The sequence below is a fragment of the Rattus norvegicus genome, chromosome 4 (assembly GCF_036323735.1).
Source record: "Rattus norvegicus strain BN/NHsdMcwi chromosome 4, GRCr8, whole genome shotgun sequence".
Classification (NCBI taxonomy): domain Eukaryota; kingdom Metazoa; phylum Chordata; class Mammalia; order Rodentia; family Muridae; genus Rattus; species Rattus norvegicus.
The window spans coordinates 68,779,696-68,793,005 of NC_086022.1; the positions used below are offsets into that span (position 1 = coordinate 68,779,696).

Sequence of the window (13,310 nt, forward strand, 5' to 3'; positions counted from 1 at the left end):
CAGGCAGACTCATACTACATACATGCATGCATGCATGCATGCATGCATGCATACATACATACATACATACATACATACACACACACACATACATTCACAATCAAGGTAAATAAATAAAAAGAGCCTTAATTCTCAATGATTCTTAAAATCTGGTACCTGATACTATTTGGGCCTCAAAATATCACTCTTGGACAAACAAGGGTTTAGTTTAATGGAGAAGAGCATTTTCCCTGCCTGGCTTGGACTTGGCCCTCTGCCCCACTTATACCCTGACCCTTTAAAATAGACTGAGTAGACAGTACGGATCTAAAAACGTGTGTGTGTGTGTGTGTGTGTGTGTGTGTGTGTGTGTGTGTGCACGCGCGCATGCGCGCACACACGCGCACGCGTGCGTGTAAGGGAATCCTATTATAATAAATCTCATCACAGTGGAGATCTTTTTCTAGAAAATTCTGAGCCCAGACAATGGCTCATTTATTTGAACTCACATTTAAAACAACAGGACTCCAGGTCAACAAAAAGGATTTCTCTGGATCTTGGAGTTGATTGCAAAGGGATTTACAACACATGGGGGTGGGGAGCTGTTCAATGATAGATTCTGGGCAGGTGGAAGGTGACCTTGCAAACAAACCTAAGATGGTCTGCTGGCGATGCTGTGACATCCTGTGGGGCAAGGCCCACCTACGACAGTGTGAGACAGAGGCCCAGGAGCCCTGCCTGGGAGGATGTTTGGGTAAATATTTGGGCAGCTTTTGGCTGCCGCTGCTACACTGGTGTACTGAGCTGGAGACCAGAGGAAATGGCTCTTGTCTCCCAGGCCCTCCAATGATACATTTTGATAAACATCCAGACAGGCTGACTCTGGCCCAAGCTCTGTGAATATATTACATATTCCACAACCAGCAGAGACCGTGCTCCAGGCATGGTGGCAGAGAGGGGGCAGGAAGCAGGAGGGCGGGAGGGGTCTGGAACCGGCTGTCTAAATTTAACAGGCAGTGGCTTTTAGGCCAAGCGGATAAAAAATAAATTCCAGTGCTCAGAGCTCTTATCTCTGTTTACCATTTCTCCAAACAGTGAATGACCTACTCTGACTCTCAGGGTAGATTATCAACAAAAGCACACAGGAAGTAGGGGCGGGTGGACGGTAAATCGTGGACCACTCCACCTTCCCGTGGCATTTACTTGGTCTGACAGAGTGGCTAAAACATGCTAGGGTCACAAAGCTGTCTTTGAGCAGATGAGGTCTGACCCCGGGACATCAGACCAAGTCAGAGGTGGAGGCACCTTGGGGTCACCCACCCATTGACAGAGGTGCATCTGCTAACATCACCCAGCATTTCCCGCCACATACGTGACCTTCAGCACGAAACAAACACACTCCTGTTCCTTGTATTCAGTCTGTCCCCAGTCCTTTCAGGACACAGGACACAAGGCGTGCAAGTTTCACATTTCTCCCTGTCGATCACTTCTGTTCGCTGGTGTCTGTTCTGGCCCCTCTCCTCCTAGCTGGCAATGCACTAGCCTTCCATAGTCCTGAACCCTTGATAAGGGCAGCCCATGTCATGATAGCAAATACTCAAGATGATCAATTAGTAAAGAGAAGCAGGGCTGTTCAGGCTCCCGGTTATGAGGGTTACAGTCTTGGTTGTAGGCCCTTTGTTGCCTAGAAACAGGCAGGATTCAGTGGAGTGACGCCTTCAACTCGTGGCTGAGATGCTAACAGAAGTGGAATGGGCTGGGGTCCTGCTATCCCCTTCAAGGTCAACCTTCCAACAACCTGATGACCTCAGCCTAAACCCCACCCCTACATTTCCATGGCTCCCACAAAGCACAGTGCTGCTGTTTTCCCGGGTGAGCCTCTAACACACGGACTGTCATGGTTCAGAGCCAGATTACAGCAACCTGAGATATTGTTCTGAGTCCCTTCCTTCCCAGTGACCCAGCCACCTCCACTGGGCAGGAGTGAAGTTCAGTCCCTCTGTGCTTTCCTTTCTCTTAATCCCCAAGGGCGCAGATACTTTGTGTGACTGGGTTTCATCTTCGCACTTCCAGGCACAAGCTGCTGTCCCTAGCGGGCGGGGGGGCCCTAACACAGATCTTCAGGTAGCAAGCACCCTCTACCCCGTGGATCCTGTTTCCATCTTTCTCCCAGTCACCAGCAGTGAAGCCTGTGGACCCTTCCTTCCCTGTGGACCTTTCTCTCCCAAGCTGCCCCTCCCCTCTGCTCTTCCCCTATAACAGTGATACCCAGGCTGCACATGAGAAGTCCCTGGGGAGCTTGGGAAAAACAACACCAATTGAATTTGAACGCCTGGGGTGAGCCCACTCCATCGAAGCAGCACTCGCAGACAGCACCAACATGGAGATGTCTCCATTACACTCTTCTCAGGCTTGGAGTCACCCCCACTCCCGCAGTAACCCCTACCTTGCTTCCAGCTCCTCCTGTTCCATCTATTCTTCCTGTCCTTGTCAGATCACACAAACACCATTTTCACTGTGTTACCTCCACTCTTCCGAAGCCACCAGTGGCCCCACCAGAACAATAAATCTTTGCATGAACAAATGAATGGCTTCCACGACGCACAATGAATTCCATATGCTCTGGGATTGTATCTTATCTCTTCTCCACCCTCCCCGCCTCCCACAGGCTGCTAAGCAATGTCTATCCGTGGAATGAGTGAACAAATACATTTTCCTCGCAAATTAAATGCAGTCCACTCTTTCTCCACACCCAGAGAGCAGGCTGGGTGATTTAACGATCATTTGCAAAAGGGCTTATTTCTCTAAGCATCGGATACAATCAACTCTGAATGATTCATGCTAATGGAGAGGACTGAATGCTAAATATTACGAAACACAAAACAGCAGCTAATTCAAAAACGTAAATTTGCCAGAATGCACTTTTACCCATGAGTACTTGCAGTGCATTTGATAATTGGGACTTTTCTTTTTAAATATGCTTTTTTCTTTTAGATATGTCTTATTTGTTCCCACCTCCCCCTACACCACCCCAAGGCTATTCGAATAAGAAATTCAACTCCCAAAACAGCACCCAAGTTTGTTGCCTCAACTCCTTCCTGGGATAGTTAAAACTGCTAGACTTCAGACTATCAGAATGGATCAAGGGAACACATGGGGGAAACCATGGAGTTGGAATAAGCAGAGAAAATTATGTCAACTTGACGCTCTTTGACGATTCATACTCAAAATTTGAGGGAACCTGTTTGAAGTATCTACTGCAGCTGATCCCACACATACTTAGGACCCAGGAACCTGAGTACAAACCCAAAATCCTAGGTAAGAACACTCACACCAGCTCTGTTCACGATGGCCACCAAGCGGGAAGTCACCCACTTGGAAAGGATGGACCCATGGCTGCGGCTGTGTATCCACGGTGGCGCATGTGAGCGTGTGCTCAGTGGCAGCATCCCTGACTAGTGTGCACAATGTCCTGGGTTCCATCTGAACACAAGGAAACAGCAAAAGGCAGGGGAAGTTACAACTACAGCTACACTCAACACGGACAGGTCACAGACAGTTCTGAGGAAAAGGCGGCAGACAGAGCCTGCTTACTAAACACGCCACTGATAAAAGCCGGGGTGGGGGGGGCAAAGCTATCTCCATGGTCTATGTCAGGTACTTCTGAAATGGCGGAGGCAGGAGTGGTGCACAGAACACTCCAGAGTTCTGGAATGTTCTGTGTCTTGGTCTGGAAGAGGGGAAGGAGGCTGAGGTGGATAGTAAGGCAAAAGGAAAAGGCTTGGCATAGAAGACCTGGACTCAGTCTCAAGTCTGCTTTTGACTCTAGCCATGTGGCCTGGAACACTTAACCTCTGGGACTCTGGGGTACGAGGGGAGATCCATTACAAGATGGACAACAAAGTTGCCTGTCTCTCGGGGCAGTTGCGAGGACTGAATGGTATACAAATGTGGGGTCTCTGATGAGCAGAATGGAACCTCACAAAAAGAAATCCTGTGGTTTTATTCTGTGAAGGCAAGATCCTGCGGAGGGATGGCACCGCTGATGACATTCAACCCGGGGCTTTAGGTGGAGAGAGATGATGAAGGTGGTGATAAGGATGATGATGTGTGTGTGTTCATGTGCACATGTGCATACATGTATGTGGTGTGTGTATATATATGTGTGTGTATGTGTATGTGATATGTGTGTGGTATGTTGTATGTGTATGGGTATGTTATATATATGTGTACATGTGGTATGTGGTGTGGTGTGTGTATGAGTGTGTGTGTGTGTGTGTGTGTGTGTGTGTGGTATGTGGTGTATGTATGTGATGTGGTATGTGTATGAATGTGTGTGTGTGGTATGTGGTGTGGTGTGTGTGTGTGTGTGTGGTATGTGGTGTGGTGTGTGTATGAGTGTATGAGTGTGTGTGTGTGTGTGTGTGGTATGTGGTGTGGTGTGTGTATGAGTGTATGAGTGAGTGTGTGTTTGTGTGTGTGTGTGTGTGTGTGTGGTATGCGGACAGCTGTGAGTATGCCTATGCCAGTGTTATATCTTCTTTCGTTTGTCCCCTCAGCTAATCCCTTAATGGCCTGGGCCTCTGAGCCCAGGCACACCTGAAATAATCCCTTTGTTTGTGTGAAATGAATCCTGGCTCTTTTCTTTTAATGTGGATATAAATAGATGCCACGCACACGCTCCTCGTGGCTTCCTCTAAGCTATGGATGTATTTCTGCCTCTAACTGCCAAGTTCTCTAAAACTAGCACACAATACTTTCTGAGCATTGCTACATAAGCCAGGAAACTTAAGAGAAGAGTGTGTGCACGAATGAGTACACACACACACACACACACACACACACACACACACACACGTGCCCCACATCCAGGTCCTGTGACTCCTCACTTAAAGTCTGAATCAGCTGACAGGAATCCACTAAATGAACTCCTATGAAATCTCAGAGATGAACCCTCAATTGGGAGAAGTTAGAGGAAGCCAGTGAGACCCCAGGCCAGGCAGGGAGACCCAGGACTGGCAGTGTCTCAGTCAAAGTTTCTACTGTGTAATGAAACACAGTTGGGGAGGAAAGGGTTTATTCTGCTTACTTCCACATTGCTGTTCATCACTAAAGGAAGTCAGGACAGGAACTCAAGCAGGACAGGAACTTAAGCAGGAACTAGAGGCAGGAGCTGAAACAGACCATGGAGGAGTGCTGCTTCCTGGCTTACTTCCCCTGGCTTGCTCAGCCAGCCTTCTTATAGGACCCAGGACTACTGGTTCAGGGATGTCACCCACCATGGGCTGGATCCTCCCTTGTTGACCACTAGTTGAGAAAATGCCCTACAGCTGGATCTCATGGAGGCATTTCCTCAACTGAGTCTCCTTCCTATATCAAGTGGGCACACAAACCCAGCCAGTACAGACAGGGAGAAGCCAGGCCATGTGCCTCAAGGAGGGGTTTGCTCCTCAGTTTGTTGTTAAAGGGACAGGGCTGAGGTCATCACATTCTCCACAGATCTGTTTCATTCTATGGTCTATGCTCCCTGAGAATCCAGGGGTGTGGGACCTTTTAATTCCTGTGTCTGTATTTCCCCCAACTTTTCCTTAAACTTAAAAGATTTTTAATTCCCTGCTTCTAGAGAAAGGAGACAACACTAGGCCCTGTTTGTACAACACATGAGTAGCCATGGGGTGGGGGGGTATCAATGTCACGTGAGGCTGCCGCAGAGGAACCACAGGAGCCAGCCATTTCTATTGTGTTGACAAAACAAGAAAATGTTAATGTTTCCATCAGGTCCCTGAATCTGCAGGAGAAAAGTCTTTGTAATTCAATATCCTTATTTTCATTTATATTCCAGGTCACATCTGTGTACACAGCTAGTGTGTGGATATGTGTCAGTTTATGCGTGTGCCTAGCTTTCAAAGAACACAATAATAATACACACACACACACACACACACACACACACACACACACACACAACTAAATGTAATGGGAGAGGGGTAAAAAAAAAAATCTAAATGTAGCAACATAAGGCTACCAGGAAAGGGAAATTTTGTTTCTCACTTAAAAGATGTGTCAATAACCTGGGTGTGGTGGCACTTGGGAAACTGAGGCGGGGGATCACAAGTTCATGGCCACCTAGGGCTACAAGGCAAAAGACCCTATCTCAATAAAAGGAAACGAAACAAAACAAAAAACAAAGATAAGTTAAATAAGTTCAATATAGGGAGCTGGAGAAATAGCTCAGGGGTTAACAGCACCCGGAGAGGATCTCTTGTAGAGCACCCTGGTTCAAATCCCAGCACCTACACAATGGCTCACAACCATCCATAACTCCAGTTCCAGGGAATCTGACACCTTTTCCTGAACTCGTAGGGCATCAAGCACATACAAGGTACACTTAATACACATAAAAGCAAATGTTAATTTAAAAAATCAGGGCTGGAGAGATAGCTCAGCGAGTAAGAGCACTGGCTGCTCTTCCAGAGGACCCAGGTTCAATTCCCAGCAACCACACGACAGCTCGCACCTATCTGTCACTACAGTTCCAGGGACTCTGTTGCCCTCACACAGACATACATCCAGTCAAAATACCAATGAACATAAAGTAAAAATAAATGATTTTTTAAAAAGAGGCCAAAACCTAAAGAAATAAAACTAGAATTTACTGACCAGTGAAGACCAAACATAAATGAAAATCTCCCTGAAAATCTAGGGATACTGGTGTGTGAGTGTAAACACGGGGTGGGGGGGTCCCGAGCACTTTTTAAATTTCCATTTTCTTGATATTTAATTTCCTACTTTCTAGGAGCACAGAAATTCATTTTATAAAGCAAATCCCAGTTGATATGACTTTAATAAGCCTTGGGAATCACTTTCTTACTAACACTCCTTACAGAAGACAGATGTCTCTTCTCGCACGGAGTCTTGCCAGTGGGTGTTCCCATCAGAAACACCAACCAGTTTGTTACAGTTTCCAGAAGCTCCATTTTCATCATGCATTTGTCCATCCTGTGATTTGGGGAGGGACATCTGAGAGGGCCTAGTAATGGTGCCCCAGCACCTGGGCCAAACTGTAGCTGTTGTATGATCCATTCAATACTGTGTCCTTCACTTGTGGAACATGGTGGCTCCCCAAGGACTGGCCAAGGAGAAGGACAGATGGGGCTTCTTTATGGGTGAGAGGTGGGTTTCAGGTTCCTTACTTTTAAGTCTGGAGGCTGCAGAATCCAGACTGACTTCATAATATCTTTTGGAAACTTAGATGTTGACATGTTGCCTGGCTGGAAGTAAGAGGACATCCCTACTCAGCCCTCAGAGTAATCCTGGCCCTCCAGGCCAAGCAGACCCCACCCACTGTTCCCTTATTCTCCTACGCTCTGTCTCTCACTTCCTAGACCTCCTCAGGAATATGAAGCAACTGTTAGAAACTGGAACAACAGCCTGGGGTTGGGCCAGTCACAGCTCAGTGTTGTCCCTCTGTCTCTTCCTACATGTGGGCAGGTGTGTGTGTGTGTGTGTGTGTGTGTGTGTGTGTGTGTGTGTGTGTGTGTGTTATATCAGTGTGCTTATTCACGTGTGGAGGTCAGAGGTCAACATGAGGTAGCTGTCATTCTCTAGCCCTTTTTTCCCCTGAGACAGAGTTTGTCATCAGATCTAGATCATGCCCATGTCAGCTAGGCTGACTTGTCAATGAGCTCTGGCTGGGATCCTCCCTCTTTGTCCCCAGTCCTGGAGTACAGCAGGCTACTATGCCTGGTTTTTATATGGGTGCTGGGGATTTGAACTCTGGTCCTTGAGCTTGTTTACCCACTGAGCCATCTCCCCAGCTCCAGCAGATGCTATTTCTATTTTAAACATGTTGAGTGAGCCTCCAGTCTTTTCTTCCAAGGAGACTTTTGTGGGGGGAATGGAGGGCATATTTTATCTCTTTGAAACAGGATCTCTCACTGAACCTAGAGCTTGTTAATTTGGTTAGACCCACTGGCCATCAAGACCCCATTTTCCTCCTGTCTCTTCCTACTAATGTACGGACAATAGAAGTGGTCTTCAACCTATGGGTTGAACAACTGTTTCCCAGAGGTTACCTAAGACCGTCTACATATCAGATATTTACAATTCATAACATGTCATCACTGCACTAAAAATAAAATGAACCATGATTCTTTAAAAGCAACTACGTCCCCTGATGGAGCTGTGGTATTTGCATCATCCTAGGTTAAGTATCATCCACACGCCTTTCTTATGAAGGCCAATGTGGACATGGCTCCCCCTGGGCTGCTGCCAGTGGTGTGTGTCCCTCCCTTCTCCCATATCACCCTTATCCACTTGCTCACACCATGGCTGACTGGGAAACTGAGGAAAGCAAGGGGCTGGTGTGAGATCCTGCACCTCTTGTGCCTGCCACAGGGCTTACAGCCTGGGTAAAGGAGTGAATGAATGGTTTCCCAAGCTGAATGAGAAGACCTGTTCCTCCCAAGCCTCTCCTCTACAGCTAGTGCGGTGATGTGTTAGAAGTGTGGTTCCCCACAGGACAGCCCTTGTCACTCTGGATCTCTGGCACCGAGCTGGCAGCTGCCTAAGGTGTGCACCGTGAGAGAATTGAGTGGAAGGTACTCAGAACACACGCTCAGCAAGACTCTGGGCTCAGTTTTCCTCCTGGGCTCTCATTCTTTCTCCCTGGTATCCTGAAGAAGTCAGATACAATGATTCTAAGGTCCCTTTCAGGAACCGGGAGTCTCCGTTTACCATCCACTTGCTGCCCTCTGCTGGCAGGCTCTGCTCAGGCCCTTTGTGTCCCCGAGATCCTGGACTCTGGTTGCCTGGCCTGGATTTAACTCAAATGAAAGGTGTGTTTCTCTTTACCCTGTATGCTGACACCTCCTGTGCTGCGGTCACTCGAGGTTCCAGGAAGGCTCTCAAGAGCCACCAGAGGCCAGCAAATCCCCAGACAGTGGGCCCAGGCCTACACAGTCAGAACACCGGGCCGTCGTGATGCTCACAGTCACACTTGAGTTAAAGTTTAGAGGCAGTGAAAGCCAATGCAGAGAAAGAACAAGTGAAGGTGTGGACTTTATAGTGAAGGTGTCAGCCCACCTAATGGGCTTCTCCCTTTTAACAAACCTGGAGAGTTTATAATCACACAAGTTTGGTTGGGAGCCAGAACCATTTACCCGTCAGAGAAACAGCTCCTACCTCTAACATACACACACACACACACACACACACACACACACACACACACACACACACACACACACAGAGAGAGAGAGAGAGAGAGAGAGAGAGAGAGACAGACAGACAGACAGACAGACAGACAGACAGACAGACAGAGTATTTGTATTAGGGTATAGTTATAGTATGGTCACCATGTGGAGCAGACGGTAGACAGGACCGAGAGCTCTATGAAGCACCAGGAACTGATCTCTGTCCTCTGCCTCTGCTTCTCTCTCTACATCTACTTGGTTTCTTTCTTGAGCCAACTGGTGTTTTACGCTCACTGACCCATGAAGCAGAAGGTAGCCACCAACAGCTCATGACTTACCCACTTACTCCCCCAACTCCAGGCTCCTTTTTCTTTGTCCCAATCCAGGTTTCTACACTGGTCCCCCTGGACTAACTAGCCACGTCTCGCAGAGCTGACTACACAATTTGTGAGGCCTAAAGCAAAATGCAAGCATGGGACTCTTTACTCAAAAGGCAGGAGGAGTGCTGACCATGCAGGTGGAGTGTGGCTCCTTTCCTCCAAGAGCGCTTGTTTGTCATGGTGCTGTTTCATTTCTACTCAATGTCATCCTTAGTAAAGAAAAAAATCATCTAAATTTTCAATTATTTACTTGGCTTTTCCCATATCATACAAAGAGAGTTTCCAAAGTTGCAGGCAGAGCCACAGAAGTAGTGCGACTCACGATTTGTGAACTCAAAGGCCAGAGGACACAAACACAATCTAAACTGCTGAAGATGGGAAGCAGACAAGAAAGTCTCCCCAGAACCCCCAAGCTTAGGGTCTGGGAAAGTCAGTCTGGGAGTCTCCCCTTCCCACAGTCCCCACAGCAAACCACTCCTGGAAGCAAGTCTTGGATCTGTGCGCCCTCTGAACAGTCCCACCACGTACCCCATGCTCTTCCAGCTTGAGCTAAGATGACCACCATGGTCATCCCAAGATGCTGCAATATGTGAACCCCATTCCCGTTCTCTCGTGTCTGTGTCTAAGAGTCAGAACAGAGAGGGCAACTGAGAACTCCTCCAGGAGGGGCAGCCCAGAAGGGCAGGGAGCAGCCATCTGAGCCCCAGAACATTCACCCAAGTTCTTTCCAACTTCACTCCAGAGCACAGATCTAACAGTGAAGTTATTAGGAGTCTCAAGACAACAGTCACAGAGCACCAGTCCCCCACACAGGGCCTAGATGGAGATGGAAAGGTAACACCAAATAGGAGCCCTGAGTGGAGGTGGGCAGGCATTGGGAAAGCCAGGCGACGGCTGACATTTTATATTACGAAGTGCAAGTATCTCCCTTGCCTTGAAGCTCATGAGCATTCAGACATGGGGTTCAACTACACACGTTTGCTGTGACCTGGCGCTTGATGCCCCATCACTAACGGCTGTGTTTTATTGAGTGGCTGAACCATCATAGATTAGCTAAAGTATTTCTTATAGGCTTCAAGACTCCAGGTGCTTCCTCTCCTGCCACTAACTTTTCTGCATTTACAGCACTCTCCCAGGTAACACTGTAGCCGCCCCAGGGAAGCTCATCAGTGCCCCGCCCGGCAGTATGGCCTTGTGGTCTCCTGGTTGTGGGCCTCTTTCCTGCAAGTAAAGTCTGAGGGGTGTGGGGGGTCTGGTCTATGGGGAGTGACATTTGTAGGGTGGACTCAGTCTGTGGGCCAGAAGAGGAGGGGGGCACAGAAGAAAGCCCTCCCCCATAACTGAAGGAATGAGGCTGTCACTCAGTGTGTTCATCACTTTTCTCCCTTGCTATAGTGAAACGCCTGACAAGAACGACACTTAGAAAGGGTTCCTCTCATGGTCTTAGTGAATTTGGTCCACCGCAGTGGTGACAGGAGCACAGTGGAGTGACAGGAGCTTCTGTGGTGTTTGCTCATAAGACCAGGGAACAGACCAGGACCTGCCTCTAGCTATCTACTTCCGGAAGCTAGGCTTCACCTCTTAGAGGTTCCTGACTGCTCTAATAATGCTCTCTACCGTCTGGAGAAACAAGCGCTCAAAACATAAGCCTGTGGGAGCATTTCAGAGATGAACAGTAGCACCTGTCAAACAGAAAATACACATGCACGCATGCACGCACACACACACGCACGCACACACGCATGCACACGGAGTGTAGTGGCAGGCTGGGGGTGCCTGGGTTAGACCCTGCCCCCCCATGGGGTACCCACACCCTGGTGACTGCACACACCAATATGTCCTCCCCCTGAAAGTCACTAGATGTTAGGAACCCTGACAAATGCACCGCCAAAATTTAACCTGTCTCTTCCACCTTCTAATGTGATGTGCGAGAAACAGACTATTACTATTTTGCAAGTTTTTCATTGTGACTTGCATTCCTCCTCTAGGGCTTTGCCTTTTCATTGCCTTTGACAGCTTTTCGTCTGAGCTGTCTCTTCTTGCTGGTATGTAATAGCTTTGGAGGGTTTTGTCAACTGTTCATCCTTGCTAACTGTTGCAAGCTTTTATTCTTTGCCACATCTCTGTGTGTCTCTTAGCTGTACTGCTGCACCAATTACCATCCAGGTGACAGCCTCTCAGAGCCATAGCTCCCTCACTGAAGGGGTGGGGGAAGCTGCCTCCTTATATTACTGGGAGGATTAAACAAGAGCACAGGCTTACCATGCTTAGCCATGCCAGCAGCTCCCACAAAATACTGACAAAGCCTAAGGGAAAATGGTTTATTTTAGGTTTCAGTTCCAAGTTACAGCCCATCGTGGTGAAGAAGTGAAGGAGTCAGGAGCTTAAAGGAGCTGGTCACAAGTTCACAGTCAGAGAGAGCAGTGAAAGCTTGCATGCCAGTGCTCAACTTGCTTTCCCCGTTTCACAGCCTGGGATCCCAGCGCAGGGAATGGTGTCACCCACAGGGGGTAGGTCTTCCCCTCAATTAACCCTGGCAAGATAACACACTGCAAACCCATCTCCCAGCTGACTCTTCCTTCTGCCAAGTTGACCACACAAACCCTCACACCAGCTCTCTCCATGGTACAGCCAAAGATCCCCAATCCAAGGCTGTATGTTTGTCTTTGGTAATGTAAAACACCAAGAAATGAAACAGCGAGTGCCGGTGGCTACCATGGGGCCATCTGGATGGAATCTACCTCTCATCTTGTGGAACTTTCACAGAAATGTTTGTTGAAGCTGGAACAGAGCTTATGAAACAAGACCCAGAACTGTGAGAGTCCTTCTAACACAACCTCCTTTTGTCTGCTTCGTACCTCAGCCAGCCCCTGAGTACTGCAACCTGCAGGAAGGTCTGCCCTATCTGGACATGGTGGTTGCAGAGACCCTGAGGATGTACCCACCAGCTTTCAGGTATGTCCATGGCCCTTTGGGGCCTTCGCTGACCACTTGTTATCACACATTCTTCAAGAGCTGGGTTAGTGGGGTTCCTGGGCTTCTTTGTAACCCCTGGGGCACCAGACACAAGCCCTGAAAAGTCTGGCCCATTCTCCTATAGGTTAACTACCTTTACCAAGCATTGCTAGTCTTTGCATGGCTTTTCTTCTCATCCCAACCCTGTCTCTACCTCCTAGCCTTTGTTGGAATCTGCCATCAGCCCTGCCCATTGATCCTTCCATCCATTCCTCTTCACCCATTCGTCACCTGCACATTCTGTTCTAGACACTAGAAAATTAACCCACACACAGAGCAGCCTGAAGCTCCTGCCCTTGGAGGGGGCATTTAGCAGAGGACCATCTAGGGCTAGAATGTTCCTTCCCTGGTGTCCAAGAACTCCTTGGTGGGGCTCTTACATAAGAGTTCATGCAAAAGACTTCATAGCAGGATTTCTTTTTTCAAAGATTTAGTGTGTGTGTGTGCATGTGTGTGCGCTCATGGGCTTATATGCATCACTAGCGAGGTCTTTTTTTATTTTTTTATTTTTTATTTTTTTGGTTCTTTTTTTTCGGAGCTGGGGACCGAACCCAGGGCCTTGCGCTTCCTAGGCAAGCACTCTACCACTGAGCTAAATCCCCAACCCCACGAGGTCTTTTTTTAAAATTGTTTGTTTTGATGTGCACGTGTGCCTGCGCAGTTTATGTGCACCACTTGCTCACAGATGCCAGCAGAGGCTGAAGGACGTCAGAGCCCCTGGAACTGAACTTTCAGGAGGTCG

The 13,310-nt window shown here is 48.2% G+C and overlaps 1 protein-coding gene across 1 annotated transcript in view; it reads left to right on the forward strand.

The window, feature by feature from the left end:
• Positions 1 to 13,310, forward strand: part of Tbxas1 (thromboxane A synthase 1) — a 172,119-nt gene that overhangs the window by 147,855 nt on the left and 10,954 nt on the right. Inside the window, exon 10 of the mRNA NM_012687.2 lies at positions 12,417 to 12,508. Coding sequence (NP_036819.1) covers positions 12,417 to 12,508 — 92 coding nt within the window. The remainder of the gene's footprint in view (positions 1 to 12,416; positions 12,509 to 13,310) is intronic.